Raw genomic sequence first — 21284 nt, 5'->3', positions numbered from 1 at the left:
AGAAGCTGCAGCAGCCTTCATCAGCATCAGGGCTGTAGGAGCGGGTCCCCTCACCAGCATTTCAGCCAAGTTGGGGGCTGGGATACTGGAAACACACGCACTACGCCATTTCCATTGGGATGGGTGAAGTGAGTGGCAGAGCTGGCTTTGCCATGCTCTCCAGTGACATTCCAGCGGAAACACTCTTTAGGAAGTAACACGTCTGGCACCAGAGTTGACTTTTAATTTGTCCTAAAGCTGCTGAAGCAAAAACCATAAAACATTCTGCTTTCTTTTCTTTTACAACCCCACGAACGCAAAAAAAAAAAAAAAAAATAACAAAAGAAACAACAACAAAACCCAAACTATTTGTAGGAAAAAATGGTTTTGTACATGGGATGAAACAATATAAATTCAAAACTTACAGATAAGGGTTAGCTCTATCACTCAACTCTTTAAAAAGTTTATATGAATATCCAGTCAAAACCAACAAGGTATTGCCCTTGAAATGTTAACTAGACGGATTTCCAAGGAGACCACAGGACTGTATACTGTCTTGGAATGTCCTCAGAAGGCTCTGTCATTGATCAGGTAACAGTAAAAACCCCAGAGTCCTTTCTTTCAAATGGAAAAGGGAAAGCAGAGGGACAGAAGCTATTCAAACTTCGTCTTCTTTCCTTGTGGCTTGTGGTCACCTCCTCCTCCTCTGCCTCCTCGGAAGCCGCCTCGCCCTACAGGGGGAAGGCAAGACACTGTTAAAAGAATAGGTACAAAGTTCCTCCTCCCCAGTTGATTAGGAACTGTGACAGGGCACAGTCTGAAGAGCATATGCTACATGGTGTCCAGTAGACATTGAAGTCATTATCCCTGTGTGCCTTACCTCCAAAGCCTCCCCGGCCTCTGCCACCAAATCCTCCTCGGCCTCCTCTGCCACCACCTCGTCCTCCAAAGCCGCCTCTGCCTCCACCACGACCCCCAAAGCCACCTTCACCCTTAGGTTTGGCCCAGTCCAAGGTAACTTTATTTCCATCAATTTCACCATCTTCCATGGCCTCCTTGGCAGCTTTGGCATCCTCCTCACTGTTGAAGTCTACAAAACCAAACCTAGAACACCAAATGAAATTGCCAATTATAAAATGCACCTACGGCACATGTCCCAAGTTAACTGCACACGCTGGGGAGCCATCCCACAGAAAGTAGCCTTGTTTAGTTGGGAAAAGATACCAGTGATAGAGTAGCTCTCTATGGAAAACTAACTGGTGTGACAGCTTGAACCCCAGAGTGTCTCACAAAACAGCTAAATATACCTCTGTAAAGACAGAAGGTAAAATAATGCTAGTGCTGTGAATTCTCTCTTCTTCTCGTGCGAATCCATAAACTGCCACTGATAGACAGAAAGGAGCTCAATGAGAAGACACCTTAGACTCAAGGTCTCCACAGAACAAAAATCCCTTCAAGTGGAAGCAGCACTCATGCTTTCCCTTACCCTTTGGAGGACCCAGTTTCCCGGTCAGTGACTATCCTTGCCCGAACAGAGCCGTCAAATGACTCCTTTAATGTCTCTTCAGTGGTATCCTCAGACAGGCCTTTGACAAACAGAGTTTTGGATGGCTCTGGGGAAGAAAAAAAATTGTGACTTTATGTGAAGTCACAGTTCGTAGTAACACTGAATTTGCACAATGCCTGGTATGACTACTGGCCAAGAATGCTTGTCTTAGTGGAAAAGCAGTGAAAAGCAACTAAGCCAAACTAATCCTTAAAGTAAGGCTATTCTGAGTTTACATTTTTTAAATTGCCACTGCATAGTTGATATTCTGCCCCACATCTTCTATGGAAAGTGGAAGAACCACCCAAGCAGGTGCTGCCCACTGGATGGGGCAGGAAATCATGGGCAAACTTGCTGCTCTGAGTTGACACAGCTGGATCAGAACTTGACTATCTAGAGGAATCTTCTTGAGATTTCATCAATTATTTCTCAGGTAATCAGTCATCATATCCAGTTATTGTTCACTCAGTAGCAACAGGAAACACAGAATTTGTGCAAAAAAATAAACACCGAAAGCACTGAGTGTGCTACCCCCAACCACAGCATCCTATACAGGTGAACTTACGGCTTCTGGCATTAGGTGATCCCCTGGGTCCTTGCAACTCCAGCCTGATTGCTCTGCCCTCAATTTCCCTTTTATTACAGGAATTTAAAGCTTCTTTAGCATCTTCGAATGAAGCAAACTCTATAAATGCATACCTGAGGATGAACAGTTAATGCTTAGAGTAAGTTACCAAGCACGTGCTCCTTCACTGTCACATGATGCTGCCAAGCCTTCTCTCAAGTTGGTACCTAAATGATGCTATTTTACACTCATTTACGTAGCTAAAATTGGCTTTTTTGACAGGATCACATGACCTTACGTTCCTTTAGACCTGTAAGACATATATAGCCTGTAACTGATGACATAAAGATATTAATTATCTTACCCTTTAGATTTGCCATTTTGGTTCTGGGGTACTTTGATAAAAGTTGCTTTCTCAAATACTTCCTGAAGAGTTTCTTCTGTTGCACTGTAGGAGAGGTTGCTTAAAACCAGAGTTTTTGATTCACCTGCAAATAGAGATGCCACATTCCTAAGACTCTGAAACAGTGGTTCCCAGCTTCGGTCAGAGCAGTAATATCTTATTCCTAAGAATTTCAGTGCTTGGAAGAGTTAACACACAAATACTGATGATGTAAGTGAAATCCATTTCTGTTACTCAACATATTAAGTACTTAGTACATGTTGCAATGTTCTGGTGGTGGTTCTTTATGTATAGGCTGACTACTGGTCTGTTTTCCTAGAACAATAATCTGAGTTCAAAACACACATAGTCGAAGTCATTTAAAGTACAAAACATATCTACAAAGGAAGCTTGATTTGCCTACTGTATTCCAATGCAAAATGATTTTAGAGCTCTCATTCAAGATCAGAAATTACTATTCCAAATAAGAGTATAACTTGGGGTATAATGTCCTTGATCTTCACCTACATTTAAGTAACTTTCATTAAAAAGTATAAACTTATGAAGTACAAAGACACAAAGGAGTTCCCTCCATCAATTCTAGAACCCGGTAACAAGCCTAATTTCTTACCACTCCAAGTGCTATTCTTTCCACCTCTATAGTCTTGATTTTGACCTTTCTCTCCAGTATAATACAGGGAAATAGATCGCCCATCGATCTCTGTTCCCTGCTTTTCCTCAAAGGTTTTCTCTGCATCAGCTTCTGTCTTAAATTCAATATAAGCAATCCTGCAATGGAAGGAGAAGAACTCATGGTTTTTAAAACCACATTAACACAAATGCTTTTACCTCAGCAACACAGAACTTGCTTCAGACCTGAATACAATAAATGCCCTTAGTTTTATGCTACTTTTTTTTTTTTTTTTGAGACGGAGTCTTGCTCTGTCGCCCAGGCTGGAGTGCAGTGACCGGATCTCAGCTCACTGCAAGCTCTGCCTCCCAGGTTCACGCCATTCTCCTGCCTCAGCCTCCCGAGTAGGTGGGACTACAGGCGCCCGCGACCACGCCTGGCTAGTTTTTTGTATTTTTTAGTAGAGACGGGGTTTCACAATGTTAGCCAGGATGGTCTCCATCTCCTGACCTCATGATCCGCCCGTCTCAGCCTCCCAAAGTGCTGGGATTACAGGCTTGAGCCACCGCGCCCGGCCTATGCTACTTTTCAATCAAAACTTGAGCTTCCCTCTTATTTCCCACTACAGTTTTACAAATACTCAACATTTTTTCATAGTAACCTCACCTCACTGAAAGAACTGCTACTACTCACAAAGTATTTGTTGTAAGCTAGGCACATTTCTTGCTCCTTTATATGTATTAGCTTGTCTTTTAAAATCACCCTATGAGTAGTTATCCCCATGGTACAGATGGGTAATTGAGGCACAAATTTACAGGTTGAACTGCCCAAAATTACACACCTAAGAAAATCAAACCAACATTTCTTTTATAAAGCAGGAATGTGTATTCATGTTAAGAAAACCCTTACATTTCAATAGACAGAACATACCCTTTACTTTTCCCATCCTTGCTGACTAATCTGATCTCCGCAGCATCTTCAAACACTTCTTTCAATTCATCCTGAGTAACTTTGTAAGGGAGATTTTTAGCCAAAAGCGTTCTCGCATCTCGCTCTAGATTAAAAAAACAAAAATGAGCTCCGTGGCCTGAAAAACCAAAGGTGGGGGGCAACAACAAAAAGAGGAAAAAAAAATACATAGCTCTATTCAACAAATAATTTGACATCTTATTAATGTACAAGGCTCTGTGCCTTGGAGATATAGCAGTGTCAACACACAAGTGGTCCCTCCATGTTGTCACAGCTGATGTCAAACTATCCGTTGGGTACACAGTTCAACCTGGAGTAGATGCGCATTATTTTTAGAACAAAAAAAAGTGAACGTACCAATTTAAAACATTACAACTGTATAGAGAGAAATAAAGGATGCAAACAGTAATTAGGGACCTAATCTAGTTTCAGTGAAGACGCCTTTACGTTAATTTAGATGCATCTAATAATTCATGTCTGTATAAAAGTGTTCTTGCTTGCCTAACTCAAGAATTTACACTGTAACACTAGCAAGCAGTGCCAAGTACTCTTGTAAACACCAGCTCATTTAATTCGCACAGTAAGAGGAAACCAAGGGGAAAAAAAATTTTTAAAAGAGGAAACCAAGGGAAATGGGTTACAAAGCATTTTCCCTAGCAGTCTAGCTCCTGAGTTTATTGCATAATCTCCTAAAGCCTTACATACCCTTCTTACTGTCTTTTCCTTTTGGTTTCTCTAGTTTAATTTCATTGCCAAAGACTTTCAAACCAGTGAGTTCCAAAGCTTTCTCCAGGTCTTCAGCAGATTCAAAATCCACATAACCAAATTTCCTTCAAGGTGGAGAGAAGGGCAAAATTACAACAGATGAAAACACAAATTGAAATCCACAATGTGTATTCTAAACAAATGTGATGGTGCAAACAAAGACCACATTTTAAAAAGCACCCCTAATATTAGCAAAACAAAGTCAAGGCTCTGCAAATTGTAGCTACAGAACAAGGTCTCAGTACGGAGATATGACACGCACATTCACGTTTGAGGTCATCATCATTAGCTAAATTGCTTATAACAATTCACAGTAGCAGCTGACAAAAGAACACCTGTAAGCACTAATACAGGGGAATCCTGTCTGGATAAAAGCATTCACTATGACTAGTCAGGTCTAATAGTTTCAGGTACTTCCGAGAAAATAAACATCAAATTATTATTATTTTAAATTGAGACAGAGTCTCGATCTGTTGCCCAGGCTGGAGTACAGTGGTGCGAACTTGGCTCACTGCAACCTCTGTCACCCAGGTGCAAGCGATTCTCCTGCCTAACACCAACACTGGTGCCTCAAGACCCCAATTTAGGCTGGGCACAGTGGCTCACGCCTGTAATGCCAGCACTTTTGAGAGGCCGAGGTGGGTGGATCACTTGAGGTCAGGAGTTCGAAACCAGCCTGGCCAACGTGGTGAAACCCTGTCTCAACTAAAAATACAAAGATTCCCCAGGCGTGGTGATGTGCACCTGTAATCCCAGCTACTCGGGAGGCTTAGGAAGGAGAATCACTTGAACCCGGGAGGTAGAGGTTGCAGTGGGCCAAGATTGCGCCACTGCACTCCAGTCTGAGCGAAGGCCAGAGTCCGTCTCAATAAAAAACAAAACAAAAAAGACAAAAAAACTTACTAAGATTATTCTGTGCTATACCAAGTTACGACTGACTGTGGAAACTGCAATCCAGGGACTCTATATAATTCTAATTTAGTTCACTAATGCTAATCCTTGAAGATGTTTACACTATTCATGTTTAAGAGTGGCAGGCTACAGTAACTGTGCTAATAGGGGAAGGAAAAGCATTAACAGACCCATGTATATGTAATGTACATGAAGCACTTACCTAGTCATACCAATTCTGACATCCACAACAGCAAGATCATTTTTAGCAAAAACATCGCTGATACCAGTTTTTAATTCAGGAGCAGATTTGTTAAAGTTTAGGTTTCCAACAAAGAGATTGAAAGCTGTGGTCGGTTCCGTGCCTATACAAAAAAAGCTGAACTCAGTCTACTTGTGAAGTGTGATAAAAAGTTAGTTTCCAAAGCAAAATTTCTATACACAGCACATCAGCACACTGCAATGTAACATCATGTTTCAGTATTAAGTCCCTTTGTCATTCATCATTTGTGCTGTTTATCTCCCCTACATCCCCTAATTCTGCAAGTTACCTTCCACTTTCTGTTTCTTGGCTTCAGGAGCTGCTTTCTGTTTGGCCATTTCCTTCTTTCGTTTTCCAGGTGCTTCTTTGACAGGCTCTGGACAAGATGTCAAACAATGTATCACCCATCAATAGCCACAAACACTTAAGTGCCTCCTTTAAACAACTCATGTCAATGTATGTCAGAATCTAATTTAATTACCTTCCTCCTCCTCTTCTTCCTCCTCATCTTCATCATCATCTTCATCCTCATCATCTTCATCGTCGTCGTCATCCTCGTCCTCATCATCCTCTTCTTCATCTTCATCCTCAGCCACGTTCTTGGCTTTCACAGGAACAACTTTTGCAGCTTTCTTTCCTTTGGCTGGTGTAGTCTCCATAGCTTCTTCTTCAGAGTCTGAAAGATAAGCCACCTAAAAATTGCAGCAATCTCCCAAAACCAACCATCGGTTTTAAAATCTAACGCAATCCTGTCACCATGTTTAGTTAATAGTCATGGCAAGAATAGATTACTTGGGGCCAGGCACAGTGGCTCACGCCTGTAGTCCTAGCACTTTGGGAGGCCAAGGTGGGTAGATCACCTGAGGTCAAGAGTTCAAGACCAGCCTGGCCAACATGGTGAAACCTCGTTTCTACCAAAAATACAAAAATTAGTAGGGCACAGTGGTGGTCACCTGTAATCACAGCTACTTGGGAGGCTGAGGCAGAACTGCTTGAACCCTGGAGATGGAGGTTGCAGTGAGCCGAGATAGCGCGCCACTGCACTCCAGCCTGGGAAACAGCAAAAACTCCCATGTCAAAAAAATTAAAACAAAAACAAAAACAAAACAAAAAAGATCACTAAGAAACAAAATCCTACATTATGAAAAACACTCACAAAATGTGCTGTTGAAATTTTCTCAGGAGGGACAAAAATCATTCATGGGTAATTAAGTCTAACACACAACAGCCCAGAGAACCCCCACAAGGACTCTACTCTCATCTCCAAGTTGTTGTGGAATATGTTGATCCCAGAATCTCAAGATATCTTGCAATCAGAAGCCCAGTAACTACCAAGACAGACAACTCCTTACCATCTTCTTCGTCGTCATCATCCTCATCCTCATCATCCTCATCATCTTCATCATCCTCATCCTCTGAGGCAGGGGCAGCAGCTGCTGCTTTCATCACTGCTGGTTCAATTTCATCTTCATCCTCATCTTCATCCTCGTCATCCTCATCATCTTCCTCACTGTCATCCTCCTCCTCTTCATCACTGTCTTCCTTCTTGGCATTCTTACCATTCTTTGCCCCCTTGGCTGGGATGGCAGCACCCTTCTTACCAGGAGTTGCTACCAATGCTTTGCCTGGTGTGGCTCCCTTCTTGCCAGGTGTGGCAACTGCTTTGGTTGGTGTAACTGTCTTCTTGGCAGGTGTTGCTGCTGCCTTTTTGCCTGGAGTGACAGCTGCTTTCTTGGCTGGTGTGGCAACTGCAACCTTTTTTGTTGGGGAAACTACCACCTTCTTTGCTGAAGTTGCAGCAGCCTTCTTGCCTTTCTTCTGAGGTATGACAACCTTGAGAATAAATGAAAACCAAACCAGTAAGTCCAGCCCCACACCCAAAAAGATAACCACGGTCCCAATGAGTGTTAGATTATGGCAAGGCTTCTGGTTCAAGACCACATGCACTAGACACATGTTAGCATGTTAAACTCCAGGCTTCTGTTATGTTGTCTTAGGTCAGAGCCCTTACTATCAGGTGAATACCCAGCCATAAGGAATCCTTTTGAACACTTAAAATACCTCTGAACCAGACCTCTGAATTCTTGCACCTCATACTTTCTCAAACCCCAACTTTCTCATCTGAAAATGGTAATAGTATCATATTACATGTATAACGATAATGAATTGCTATGTGTAAATTATTCAGAACCTTACACATAGGAGGCTCCAAGCATTAAACTTATTAAATCATTTGGGGCTCCTACAGTGGGTGGCAGTACCAAGCCCGGTGAAGCTCGATTCTTAGGACCTGAGATAAAATGAAGATCAAATAGGCCAAACATAATTATCCCTTACAAAACTATCACACATCAAAGAGTGAGCATATTAGTTTGATAAAAGCCATCGTTTAGCTACATGAAAATCCCATAGTTTTATCAAGCAATGTGTAGAAGAATAAAACTTTTATTCAATTCTCAACGAGAAACCTGAGCACAATTCAGGGCTCAGATGTCTTTACAGTGAGCAAATAAAGGCCAGGACTGCTAAAGAGTAAAGAGGGTCAACGTTAACACAAAGAGGCGGCAGCCCTCAGTCTACACCAGAGATAACTATAACGCAGTGAGCAGCATTACAAAGTTTATATATAATAGAATGGAGACCAATTAATCTTAATTGGAGGCTAGGAAAGGAATCTGGGAAGGTTATCCTCAGATCTGAATACAATGCCCAACTCTACATGTCGGGGTGAGGCTAGCTAACATGTTGAAACTGGAAAAATGTAATGATTTAACACAACAAATCACACTCCTTGCCCTGCAGAGGCACATGGAAAGGAGATCCCCAGACCTCGTCCCAAACTCCCATTCAAATACTTAGCCGAATGACATCTTAACATGTCAATGAAGAGCTTGTGAAACAACCACAATAGGACATCCCTGGATGAATAAAATCTTATTTTAGCCACAGACATCCAATTTCATGTCTCAACTCTCCATTTTGTAATTTTAACATAATTCTGCATTAAGCTGGATAAAATTACCTCTTCTCCACTGCTATCATCTTCTTCATCTTCTGACATTTCTTCATCTTCACTATCTTCTTCTACCTCCTTTGGAGGAGGAGCCATTTTCTTGGGGTCACCTTGATTTTTACCTGCCTAAAATGGACACAAGTAGGTCATTACGCCTCCACCTCGACATTTCAGGCCATTCATATTTTGCCATTACTGTTCATAGTAAAACGCCATCATCTCCTTCCTCAGATCCATTTCTCATAGTGCCAAACAGCACAACATCAAAACTAGTCCTGATGGCAATGCAAGACAGACTACTCTCAACCGCCCACATTTTTCCTCCCGGGCTTCACAAACAGAAAACCCGCCCTAAGGTAAAAAGTAACTACCTTGGTTTTCTCGTGAACATTATGCCTTCCTAGCAAGACAACCCCGCCCCTTAAAGGGCGGCGCGGCCACGTGGGGGTACCTGGTAGGCCACCACGTGCCCGAAACACGGCGCAAAAGGCACGCGGCAGAGCCACCTTCCGGGGCCCACCACGTGTCGGCTTGCCAGGCCGGGACTCCGACTAGGGCTGATACCGCCATTTCCCGGCGCAAGGTACCGGTGCCTCTGGAGATTCCAGGACCCACGCGGCGCGGCCCACGTGGCAGGCCGCGCTCCCGGGCACGTGCGTCAGGAGTCAGGTCCCGGCTCGTACGCGTCGCAGGAGTTTGGTCTCATCTCCCCAACCCGGGGCCCAGCGCCCCCTCCCCGTGCTCAGTGACTCCGTCTTTCCCGCCGCGTTCGCCGCCCCCAGCACCTGCAGGAGCTCTTCACCTCGCCACCAAGTAGCCAGAAGCCGCGAGACCTCCCCACTAATCGCGCGAGACTTCCCGCAGCATGGCGCCCTAGAACGCGCCCGGGACTGCGCGCAGGCCCTCCTCCCCGCGCCGCCGCGCTCGCCCCTCAGAGAACAGGCCTCGACGTCTGCGCTCGCGCTCAAGGCCATTTACCTTCGCGAGCTTCACCATGATGGCGGCTTATGGCGGCGGAGTGTGGAGCGGAGAAGTGGCGCAGATGAATCCAGAGGAAGCCAAGCGACGGCGATGGCGGCCGCGGGTGCCGAAGATCCCGGAGCACGTACACCCGAAGGCCAGCGAGAGCTCGAGACTGAGGCGAAAGACTGAGCCTGCCCAGTAATCGCCTGTGGAAAGGCGACGACGGCGCCCTCGTGACTCCGCGCCGACCAACCAGAGCTCGCGGCAGTCCCCCTGAGCCAATCGCGAGCCTCTAACCGAGAACGGCGCGGGGCGGGGAGTGGGCGGGCCGAGGCGGCCACGGGAGGGGGAGGGGCTGGCAGCCGAGTCGTGGGGGCGGGGCTCGCTTTGTGCAAGGCCGGCGCTGATTGGGCCGTGGGCGCGCGGGTCCCAGCCTGCGCCGTGGGACTGGCGTTTTTGGCGCCGGCTGTGAGGGGAGCGCGGGGGTGGTGGAATCGGGCGGTCTCGGGTTCTCCAATGTGGCTGGCTCCCTAGGCTCCGGCAGCCTTGGATTTCCTCAAAGACCCCGTGCGAGGCCCCGGCACGCACTCACGCCGGGGCTCCCGGTGGCCCTGGAGAAAGAAGCCCTCCAGCCCCGGAAGTTCGGGGACCGCGGAGTTCCCGTTGGCCCTTTCGGAGGCACAGTTCAGCCCTGCTTGCCCGCGAGCATGGGGCTGGAGACACCCCAGGCTGCAGGCAACCTCTGGAAGCCGTTAATAAAGGCAGTCGCGGGTCTGTGCGAGGTTTTCTGTGAGAAATGCACGAACCTCTCCTACCCCACAGAACCTCAGGCGGGAGATATTTCTTGTCTTGGGGAACGGCCTCGGAGAAGTAACTTTCTGGCCTCACAGGGCAAGGAGAGGGGCCTGGGCGGGCCGACCGCAAAGCCTGGCCTTTGACCGCCCACAGGTTCCCTGGTTGTTATTTGGGTCGAATGCGCCAATTAAGGTGGTGGCTGCTAAGTCAGTGTCACCAGATGGCTCGGGAGCAGGTCGAGAGCCACCGGCAGGGCGAAGGAGGCCGCCAGTGACTTCCACGGTTAGCTTTGTGGGTGGGTCTCCCTCGCTGCCGGGCTTAGCAAACGAGAGCATTTCCCTCCGTCCAGGGCCTGCCTGGGATCCATCCAATCCATGGGTCCAGGTATGGATCCATCCATACCTCATTGTTCCTACAGAACCAGGATACCTGCAGCTACGGCTGTACTTGTTAAAAATCACCTCAGGCGGGGCGCGGTGGCTCGGGCCCGCAATCCAGCTCTTTGGGAGGCCGAGGCGCATGAACCGGGGAGTCGGAGCTTGCAGTGAGCCGAGATCGCGCCACTGCACTCCAGCCCGGGCGACAGAGCGAGACTCCGTCTCAGAAAGAAAGAAAGAGAGAAAAGTATTAAGGCCAGGCGTGATGGCTCATGCCTGTAATCCCAGTACTTTGGGAGGCTGATGCAGGAGGATCGCTTGAGTCCAGGAACTTGAGACCGGCCTGGGTAATATAATGCGACCCTGTCTCTACAAAAAAATAATAATTAGTGGGCATGGTGGCACTGGCCTGGAGTCCCAGCTACTCCAGCTCCTTGGGAGGCTGAGGTGGGAGGATCGCTTGAGCCCAGGAGGTGGAGGTTGCAGTGAACCGAGATGGCGCCATTGCACTCCAGCCTGGGCAACAAGAGCAAAACCCCATCTCAAAAAAAAAAGAAAGAAATGAAAATTATTTGTTAAATGAGTGAAATATTTAGGTAGAAGCAGGAGCAGGGAGAGCCGGCATGGCTCAAGTGGCGTTGCTTTGGAGTTAGTCTGGGGCAGCAAAATAGCAATATCTAACACTTCATAATGCTGATTCAGTGCCAGGCGCTCTTGCAGCTCTTCATATATTCATTCACTTACTCTTCAAAATAACCTTTCCAAAAAGTTATCACTGTTTTATAGAAACTGGGGCATAGAGGTAAATTAACTTGGCCAGGGTCACACAGCTAGCAGTGGAGATACAGGATATAAGTGAAGACACTGCTGTGTCATCCCAGTTTCTTTTTTTTTTTTTTGAGACAGAATCTTACTCTGTCACTCAGACTTGAGGGCAGTGGCAGGATCATGGCTCACTGCAGCCTTGACATCCCCAGTTTTATCAATCCTCCCGCCTCAGCCTCTCAAAGCACTGGGATAGATGTGAGCCATGTCTGGCCTGTTTGTTTCTAAATGCTTTTTTGTTTTGTTTTGAAAACATGAGTTATTTATTGAATTGTAAAGTACACACATAGTGCAAAATTCAAAAGATTCAAACAGATGCACAGTAAAAAGTCTCCCTCCCCTCCCTGTCCCCAGGCCTCCCAGTCTCAAGGCAGTGCCAGTCTCTTGTATGTCCTTCCAGATTCAGTTGTATGTGCAAATAGACAAGTATATTTGTTATATTTAATACAACGCTATCATATACACTGTTCTGAACTCTCCTTCTTTTGTGTTAACTATATGTATCTTGTAACTCATCCTACATCGGCACATGTAGAGCTGCCTCATTTTTTTTAATAGCTACATGGCGTTCCTTGTGTGGAAGGATCACAATTTATCTAGCCACCATTGCTGGACATTTAGGGTTGTTTGCTATGTTTGGCCATTACAAACTGCTATAGCAAATATTCTCACTTGCTTTATTTTACACAAATCATATCTGTAGAACAGCTGGGTCAAGGGTATGGCCTTTTACATTTTCATAGATGTTCTCCCAAGTGCTGTCTTTGGTTGGGGTTTTCCATGGCGGTTCCAGCCAAGAGTGATACCACCTCCTCCAGCCGGCTCAAGTTATCTGTTGCCCCTGAGCTCCAAGGCTGGGAGACAGTGCTCCATGTTTTAGCAGAGGAGGAACTAGATGGTGGGGAGAGGTTTGAGCATGGCTCTAATTCTTGTGGGGAGTGTGACTAGTCTCACACACCAGCCCAGATGCTCCAGGGGTACCACTGCCTTGAGTGGCTACTGGCTGCTTCTTCAGGCCTGCATGGACCCAGCCCAACTCTGCTTGCTGCTGTGGCCTGGCTGCTCCCTACGATACCTGTGTAGTGAGGCACCCACTTGGGGCACCCATGGGTACTTCTGGCCCCTGAGACCCAGTTGGCCATAGTGGGCCTCATACTTGTGCTAGAGTCTGACAGCCCACTGGAGGGGTCTGCAGGCTTCCAAGGATTACCTCCACTTCCCAGGACTGGGCTTCTAGGAACTAAGTGTCTTGGTTAGGCTCCAGCCAGCCAAGAATCACATTGGGTATTTTAAAAAGAGGGAGCTTAGCGCAGGGACGTGGTGACACGAGGGATAGAAGTGCTGAGAAGTTGAGGGGACTGAGCAGGAAGTGGCTGCCCCCCACTCCAGGCTCTTCCACTGAAGGCTATGATAAGGGCCCGGGCTGGTGCCAGGGAAGCTTCAGAAGGTCAGGAGGTGGGGACATCCTATGTCTCCCCTGCTCCTCCCCCTGAGTTGCAGGTGGGGCTGGCCAGACCCAGCCAGCATCCAGCTCACAAAGCCTGCAGGGTGAGTCCCTGCCATGGAGGCCGAGCAGGGCAGGGCTGGGCACCCCAGCTGGCCGGGAGGGAGTTCACAGCCTTAGCTTCCAGAGCTTCACGTCTGCCTGAGTGTGGAGGCCTGGGGTGTCTGCTGTGAAGTTCCTTTTACCAGCCCAGCCTCCTTCTGTCTTTTGGGTTCGCTGAGGCCTTTGGACACTGCCCAGAACTTCCCCAGCACTTTCCCCCAGATGTCAAAGGGGGACCCTAAGTTCTTTCTCCCTTGCCAGGCCTTGCTTGGTGTGTTAGCAAGTCTTCCCCTGCAGGAGGTACCTGTGCCTCGGGGTCCCAGGGGCCAGAGCCAGAGAACCCAGTCTTGTTTTCCTGAGGCAGCCCGTGAAGCGTCACCTGTTCACCCACAGGTAGAGTCAGCCCCTTGCCAACAACCGCAGGCCCGAGTCCGCTGGAGGAGGCTGTTGCGGGCCCCAGATAATCGCCATTCCAACTTCCCTGCGGCACCTACCAGGCCTCTCCATCCAGGAGGTTGGGCCCTGCTGGAGAGAAATCTGTGATAATGCAGATTTGGGGCCTCCAAATGCCCGGCCCTCCCAGCATCCGCCCGGGTAGCAGCCCCAGCTGCTAGCCCAGATCATCTTCCAGGAGCTCCTGACTGCTCTCATTTCCCTCTCCCCAGCCTCTATGCCAAGCCTCTTCCCTCAGGCCCTTCATCTCTCCTTCTCTGCCCTCCCTGTCAACAAAGTTACCCTGTCTTCTCCTTCACAGGGAAGGACAGACCTCCCAGAGGGATTCCCACCCTCTGATTTACAAACATTCGCAGACAGCCTGAGCATTCCTGGCCACCACAAGGCCCCAAGGAAACCAGAGTCTTTCTCTGTATCACCCTTTCCCATGTGCCAGCGAGCCCCTCCTCACCCCCTCCTGGGGGTCCCACTGCAGTGATCTCCTCGACTGCCACCCGCCATTTTTTTGTTGTTGTGTATTGGGGGGTGTGTGTGTGTGTGTTTAGACTCACTCTGTTGCCCAGGCTGGAGTGCAGTGGTGTTAACACAGGCTCAAGTGATCCTCCCATCTCAGCCACCCAAGTAGCTAAGACTACAGGCGTTTGCTGCCACGCCCAGCTACTTTTTGTATTTTTTGTTTGTTTGTTTTTGAGACAGAGTCTCGCGCTGTCACCCAGGCTGGAGTGTAGTGGCGTGATCTTGGCTCACTGCAACCTCCATCTCCTGGGTTCAAGCGATTCTCCTGCCTCAGCCTCCAGAGTAGCTGGGACTACAGGTGTGCCACCATGCCCGGCTAATTATTTTTTATTTTTTATTTTTTTTTTGAGACAGAGTCTCACTCTGTTGCCCAGGCTGGAGTGCAGTGGCCAGATCTCGGCTCACTGCAAGCTCCGCCTCCTGGGTTTACGCCATTCTCCTGCCTCAGCCTTCCGAGTAGCTGGGACTACAGCCGCCCGCCACCTCACCCGGCTAGTTTTTTGTATGTTTTAGTAGAGACAGGGTTTCACCGTGTTAGCCAGATGGTCTCAATCTCCTGATCTCGTGATCCGCCTGTCTCGGCTTCCCAAAGTGCTGGGATTACAGGTGTGAACCACCGCACCTGGCCTGCCACCTGCCATTCCAATACCTCCTTCCCTTCCATTGCCTTTTGCAGGAACAAGCTCCTGGGAAGAGCTGACAACAGTTGCTCCCAGCTCCACCAGGAACCCCCAGGCTCCCAGCCCCTGCAGGTGCCCTCCAACCCTGCCTCCTGCAGACACACTGTTTGTCGCTAGCCAGAAGGATGCCTTGCAGACCTTATCTCTCATCTCTCTTGACCCTTCTGCAGCTTCTGTCTCTTGACCGCGTCCTCCCTTGGAGCTTCCCCTCTGCCTCCCTGACACTTCTCTCCCCTGGCCTCCTTCCTCTTTGCCTACCTTCTTCCTTTCTCAAAGAGTGTTGCCACCTTTCTCTCCCCTCGACACTCTCTCACTGGTAACACCCTTATCCAGTGGCCTCAGCTACCATATGTGTGTACCCCCGCTACTTGGGGCCGCTCCTCCACAGCGGCTCCACCTTCCCGTGGACAATGCCATCTGAAGGTGCCCAAATCAGGGTCTCTTCAGGAGCAACTTTCTTCCTCATTAACCCAGTGGCTTGGCAGACATCTCCCTTTGGTGCCCTATAAAACTTCAGACTCCAAGTAGAGTGTCCCACTCTGAATTCAGCCTCTTCCTCCACCCCTGAACTGCTGTCTTTCCTACCTCAAAAAAGGAGAGACAGCTCCCAGCTTGCCTAGCCAAAAGCCAGGACGCTGTCTTAGTCTGCTGGAACTGCTATAACTTTAGACAGGGTCCTTTATAAACAACAGAAATGTGTTACAGTTCTGGAGGCTGGATGTCCAAGATCAAAGCACTGGCAGATCTGGTGTCCGTGAGGGCCTCTCTCCTAGACGGTGCCCTTTTTGCTGCTTCTTCGAAGGCAGAAGGAGCCCACAGGCTCCTGTGAGCCCTTTTTATAAGGACATTAATCCCATTCTCAAAGGTGGAGCCCTCAGGAGTTAATCACTTCCCATAGGCACCACCTCTTCATACTCTTGCCTTGGGGATTAGCTTTCAACATATGAATTTGTAGGGGACACCAGCATTCAGATGGTAGCATTGTCTAGACCCTGACCTCTCCCTCAGCTCCCAGACACCCTGGTCTGGGCTTTGAGTGTCTTCAGAGTGGGTCCACTCTGCTTTCCACCGCCCCTCTCCTACTGCCCCTGCTCAAGTTCCTGCCTGGATTAACCCAGCCATTCCCAGTCAGCCACCCTGACCTGTCTTGCTCTGTATCTTAACCTACCACGTGGCAGTTACATCAGTTTTCCTCAGCAGCAGATACAAACACATTATTTTAATGAAGGGATTTCAGTGACTTCTGACAGCCAGCAGGAGAAAATCCAAGTGCCTCAACCCACATTGAAAACCCCTTGAGGCTGGTGGCTCACTCCTGTAATCCCAGCACTGTGGGAGGCTGAGGCAGGTGGATCACGAGGTCAGGAGTTCAAGGTCAGCCTGGTCAACATAGTGAACATCCGTCTATACTAAAAATACAAAAATTAGCCAGGTCTGGTGGCGAGTGCCTATAATCCCAGCTACTCAGGAGGCCAAGGCAGGAGAATCATTTGAACCTGGGAGGCGGAGGTTGCAGTGAGCCGAAATCGCACCACTGCACACCAGCCCGGATGACAGAACGAGATTCAGTCTCAAAGAAAACCCCTGCCTGCTGCAGAGAGGGGTCTAGGGTGAGGTAAGGCACTTGCCTCAGGTACAACATCTAAGGGACACCAAAAAAATCATCAAAAATAATATTTCAGTGCAATATTATTTAATTACTGGGGAAAATCCATGATGAACAAAAAAGTCAAATTGTATTTATTATTTTTGAGGCAGAATCTCACTCTGTGGCCCAGGCTGGATTGCAGTGGTGCCACTTTGGCTCACTGCAATCTCTGCCTCCCGAACTCAAGGGATCCTCCAACCTCAGCCCTGCAAGTAGATGGGACTACAGGGATGTTCCACCATGCCAGGCTAATCGTTTAATTTTTTGTAGAGATGGAGTCTTGCCATGTTGCTCAGGCTGGTTTCAAACTCCTGGGCTCAAGTCATCCTCCCTCCTCAGCCTCCCAAAGTGCTGGGATTACAGGTGTGAGCCTCCATTCCCAGTCAAAATCGGAATTTTATTTTATGTATTTTTTCCCCCCCTCCCAGACGGAGTCTCACTCTGTTACTCAGGCTGGAGTGCAGTGGTGCGATCTCAGCTCACTGCAACCTCTGCCTTCCTGGCTCAAGCGATTACCCTGCCTTGGCTTCCCACGTAGCTGGGACTACAGGCGCCCACCACCATGCCCGGCTAATTTTTTTTTTTTTTTTTGAGACGGAATCTCGCTCTGTCACCCAGGCTGGAGTGCAGTGGTGCAATCATGGCTTACTGCAACCTCCGCCTCCCAGGTTGAAGGGATTCTCCTGCCTCAGCTTCCTGAGTAACTGGGATTACAGGCACCTGCCACTGTGCCTGCCACCACGCCTGGCTAATTTTTGTATTTTTAATAGAGAGAGGGTTTCACTATGTTGTCCAGGCTGGCCTTGAATTGCTGATCTCAGGTGATCCACTCACCTCGGCCTCCCAAAGTGCTGGGATTACAGGCATTAACCACCGCGCCCAGCCTAAAATCAGATTTTTAAATGAACACAGATCACTATCACTGACATTTCTTTTGCCTCAGGATGCACTGTGGCTTGCACAGCACTGTCACTGATTGTGTCATTTAAAATTTCATATTTTGTTCATCATGGATTTTCTTGCATTAATTTTTATTTTTAAATATTGCACTAAATATTGATCACTGACTTTTGGGACCTTAAACTCTGTATGCAAGACAACTGCCTCACTTGTCTCACCCTAGCCCTGGTCCTGTGCCCAGACTCCAAGCCAATTGGACTATCCGTCTTCTTCCAGGGGGCCCTCTGGGCCTCTGTCCCGCCTCCACCTCTTCTTGTACTCCGTCCCCTGCCTGATATGACCCCCTCCATCTCCAGCCTCCTGGTTGTCCTTCAGGACTAAACCACCTTCCTGGGGTCTTCCCTGTAATCCCCAGGCTGGGTCAGGTCCTCCTCTTTGTGCTACTGCACCAGCTGCACAACACTCATGGGTAAGCATGCTCATGCGTGTCTCCCCACTCCACTGTGAGCTGCTGCTTTTTTTTTTTTTTTCCAAGAGAGGTGGGGCCAGGTGCAGTGGCTCACACCTGTAATCCCAGCACTTTGGGAGGCCGAGGCGGGTGGATCACCTGAGGTCAGGAGTTCGAGACCAGCCTGACCAACATGGTAAAACCCGGTCTCTACCAAAAATACAAAAATTAGGTGGGCGTTGTGGCATGCACCTGTAATCCCAGCTACTCAGGAAGCTGAGGCAGGAGAATCACTTGAACCCAGAAGGCAGAGGTTGAGGTGAGCCGAGATCGCACCATTGCACTCCAGCCTGGGCAACAAGAGCGAAACTCTGTCTCAAAAAAAAAAAAGGCTGGGCGTGGTGGCTCAAGCCTGTAATCCCAGCACTTTGGGAGACCGAGATGGGCGGATCACGAGGTCAGGAGATCGAGACCATCCTGGCTAACACGGTGAAACCCCGTCTCTACTAAAAAATACAAAAAAAAAACTAGCCGGGCGAGGTGGCGGCCGCCTGTAGTCCCAGCTACTCGGGAGGCTAAGGCAGGAGAATGGCGTAAACCCGGGAGGCAGAGCTTGCAGTGAGCTGAGATCCGGCCACTGCACTCCAGCCTGGGTGACAGAGCCAGACTCCGTCTCAAAAAAAAAAAAAAAGAAGAAGAAGGAGAAGGAAGAAAAGAGAAGAGAAGAGGAAGAGGAGGAAGAAGAAGAGGAAGAGGATGAAAGAAGAGGAAGAGGAAGAGGAAGAAAAGAAAGAAGAAAAGAAGAAGAAGAAGAAGGAGGAGGAAGAGGAGGAGGAGGAGGAGGAGGAGGAAAATAACAGTTGTTGGTGAAGATGTGGAGAAATTGGAATCCTTATGCATTGCTGGTAGGACTGTAAAATGGTGCAGCTGCCAGAGAAAACAGTAAGGCGGTTCCTCAAAAATTAAAAATAGAAGGCCAGGCGCAGTGGCTCATGCCTGTAATCCCAGCACTTTGGGAGGCCGATGTGGGTGGATCACTTGAGGTCAGGAGTTTGAGACCAGCCTGGCCAACATGGTGAAACCCCATCTGTACTAAAAATGCAAAAATTAGCCGTGGATGGTGGCGATTGCCTGTAATCCCAGCTACTCTGGAGGCTGAGGCAGGAGAATCGCTTGAACCCGGGAGGTGGAGGTTGCTGTGAACCAAGATTGTGCCACTGCACTCCAGCCTGGGTGACAGAATGAGACTCAGAAAGAAAGAGATAGAGAGAGAAAGAGAGAGAGAAAATAAAGGAAATCCAATCCGACACACGCTACAATGTGGATGAACTTTGAAGACATTGTGCTAAGTGAAATAAGATAGTCACACACAAAAAAAATACTGTATGATCTCACTTAAAGAAGATATCTAGAGTAGTGAAACTCAAAGAAACAGAAAGTAAAATAGTAGTTGCCAAGGGCTGGGGAGATGGGAGGCGTTTAATGGGTACACACTTTCAGGGGTGTTTTTTTTTTTTTTTTTTTTTGAGACAGTGTCTCACTCTGTCACCCAGGCTAGAGTGCAGTGGTGCAGTACTGGCTTACTGCAGCCTTTATCTCCCAGGCTCAAGTGATCCTCCCACCTCAGCCTCCCAAGTAGCTGGGACTACAGGTCTGCACCACTACGCTCATCTAATTTTTTCTTTCTTTCTTTTTTCTTTTTTTTGGTAGAGACAAGGTCTCTGTGTGTTGCCTAGGCTGGTCTTGAACCCCTGGGGACTCAAGAAATACTCCCGGGCTGGGCACAGTGGCTCACACTTGTAATCCCAACACTTTAGGAGGCCAAGGCGGATGGATCGCTTGAGCTCAGGAGTTTGAGACCAGCCTAGGTAACATAGCAAAACCCCTTCTCTACAAAAATTACAAAAATGTTGCCGGGTGCAGTAGCTCACACCTGTAATCCCAGCACTTTGGGAGGCTGAGGCAGGTGGATCACCTGAGGTCAGGAGTTCGAGACCAGCCTAACATGGTGAAACCCCATCTCTATTAAAAACACAAAACTTAGCCGGGCGTGGTGGCAGGCACCAGTAATCCCAGCTACCGGGAAGCTGAGGCAGGAGAATCGCATGAACGTGGGAGGCAGAGATTGCAGTGAGCTGAGATTGCGCCTTTGCACTCTAGCCTGGGCAACAAGAGCAAAACTCCACCTCAAAAAACAAACAAACACAAACATTAGCCAGGTGTGGTGGCGCATTCCTGTAGTCCCAGCTATTTGGGAGGCTGAGGTGGGAGAATGGCTTGAGCCCAGGAGACGGAGGTTGCAGTGAACTGAGATGGGGCCACTGCACTCCAGCCTGGGCAACAGAAGGAAAAAAAAAGAAAAGAAAGAAATCCTCTCACCTTGGCATCCCAAAATGCAGAGATTACAGGCATAAGCCACTGTGCCCAGCCCGAGAGTTGCAGTTTTGCAAGATGAAAAAGTTCTAGAAATAGGTTACACAACAATGTGACTATACTTAACACTACTGAACTATACGCTTAAAAATGGTTAAGATAGTACATTTTAATTTTATCGAAATATTTATTTCATGGATACATCTAATACCATATATAAAATTTTTTAAAGATAATTTAGTTGTGGCTCACTCCTGTAATCCCAGGACTTTGAGAGGCTAAGGTGGGCAGATCACTTAAGGTCGGGAGTTCAAGACCAGCCTGACCAACATGGTGAAACCCCATCTCTACTAAAAGAAAAATTAGCTGTGTGTGGTGGCTGTAATCCTAGCTACTCAGGAGGCTGAGGCAGGAGAATTGCTTCAACCTAGGAGGCAGAGGTTGTAGTGAGCTGAGATGGCACCACTGCACTCCAGCCCGGGCGACAGAGCAAGATTCCATCTTAAAAACAAAACAAAACAAAAATAATAGTAATTTAATTTTTTGCATAATAAATACATTCAAGAAACCAAAAAGTATAAAAGGTGCCAGGTGCTGTGGTGTGCCTATAGTCCCAGCTACTCGGGATGCTGAGGCAGGAGACTAGCTTGAGACCAGGATTTCAAGGCTGTAGTGAGCTAGATCATTCTTTTTTTTTTTTTTTTTTTTTTTTGAGACAGAGTCTTGCTCTGTCACCTAGGCTGGAGTGCACTGGTGT

At 48.0% G+C, this 21284-nt stretch overlaps 2 protein-coding genes and 3 non-coding genes across 7 annotated transcripts in view; all 5 read right to left on the bottom strand.

The window, feature by feature from the left end:
- Positions 1 to 203: 203 nt before the first annotated feature.
- NCL (nucleolin) lies at positions 204 to 10245 on the bottom strand. Of its 2 annotated transcripts, none has more exons than XM_033229866.1 (14): positions 9982 to 10245; positions 9013 to 9129; positions 7343 to 7823; positions 6472 to 6666; positions 6280 to 6366; positions 5952 to 6093; positions 4778 to 4902; positions 4034 to 4157; positions 3104 to 3261; positions 2455 to 2578; positions 2091 to 2224; positions 1466 to 1592; positions 860 to 1083; positions 204 to 710 (listed from the first exon to the last, which is right to left on the bottom strand). In XM_033229866.1, the coding sequence occupies exons 1-14, from the start codon at positions 9997 to 9999 to the stop codon at positions 634 to 636; spliced, it is 2133 nt and encodes a 710-aa protein (XP_033085757.1). In that variant the 5' UTR covers positions 10000 to 10245; the 3' UTR covers positions 204 to 633. The 2 variants fall into 2 exon arrangements, with proteins under 2 accessions (XP_033085757.1, XP_033085758.1); XM_033229867.1 differs by having other exon boundaries at positions 884 to 1083.
- Positions 1259 to 1395, bottom strand: LOC117095493. Its single transcript, XR_004442028.1, has one exon. It is a non-coding gene; the product is annotated as a small nucleolar RNA SNORA75 (small nucleolar RNA).
- On the bottom strand, positions 1899 to 1978 carry LOC117095500. The gene has a single exon (XR_004442035.1). It is a non-coding gene; the product is annotated as a small nucleolar RNA SNORD20 (small nucleolar RNA).
- LOC117095499 lies at positions 6173 to 6242 on the bottom strand. Its single transcript, XR_004442034.1, has one exon. It is a non-coding gene; the product is annotated as a small nucleolar RNA SNORD82 (small nucleolar RNA).
- A 2109-nt stretch (positions 10246 to 12354) lies between the features above and the next one.
- The window catches only part of LOC117094388 (nucleolin-like), a 48413-nt gene continuing 39483 nt past the window's right edge, over positions 12355 to 21284 (bottom strand). For both annotated transcript variants that reach the window (XM_033229869.1, XM_033229870.1), the window contains exon 6: positions 12355 to 14034. In XM_033229869.1, the coding sequence (XP_033085760.1) occupies positions 13893 to 14034 (142 nt within the window). In that variant the 3' untranslated portion in view covers positions 12355 to 13892. The remainder of the gene's footprint in view (positions 14035 to 21284) is intronic.

Source organism: Trachypithecus francoisi, unplaced genomic scaffold, assembly GCF_009764315.1.
Source record: "Trachypithecus francoisi isolate TF-2019V2 unplaced genomic scaffold, Tfra_2.0 Lachesis_group13, whole genome shotgun sequence".
Lineage (NCBI taxonomy): Eukaryota > Metazoa > Chordata > Mammalia > Primates > Cercopithecidae > Trachypithecus > Trachypithecus francoisi.
Note: the sequence above shows the minus strand (reverse complement) of the source record. Positions and strands in the feature narration are given on the sequence as shown.

What these genes read in the sequence shown, in the direction of transcription:
- NCL (XM_033229866.1), bottom strand. An exon ending in GGAAGAAGAGGAGGAGGAAG is followed by an intron (nt 6,367 to 6,471) that starts GTAATTAAATTA and finishes CATCTTGTCCAG; the next exon opens with AGCCTGTCAAAGAAGCACCT. An exon ending in AAGGATGGGAAAAGTAAAGG is followed by an intron (nt 3,262 to 4,033) that starts GTATGTTCTGTC and finishes CTTCCATTGCAG; the next exon opens with GATTGCTTATATTGAATTTA.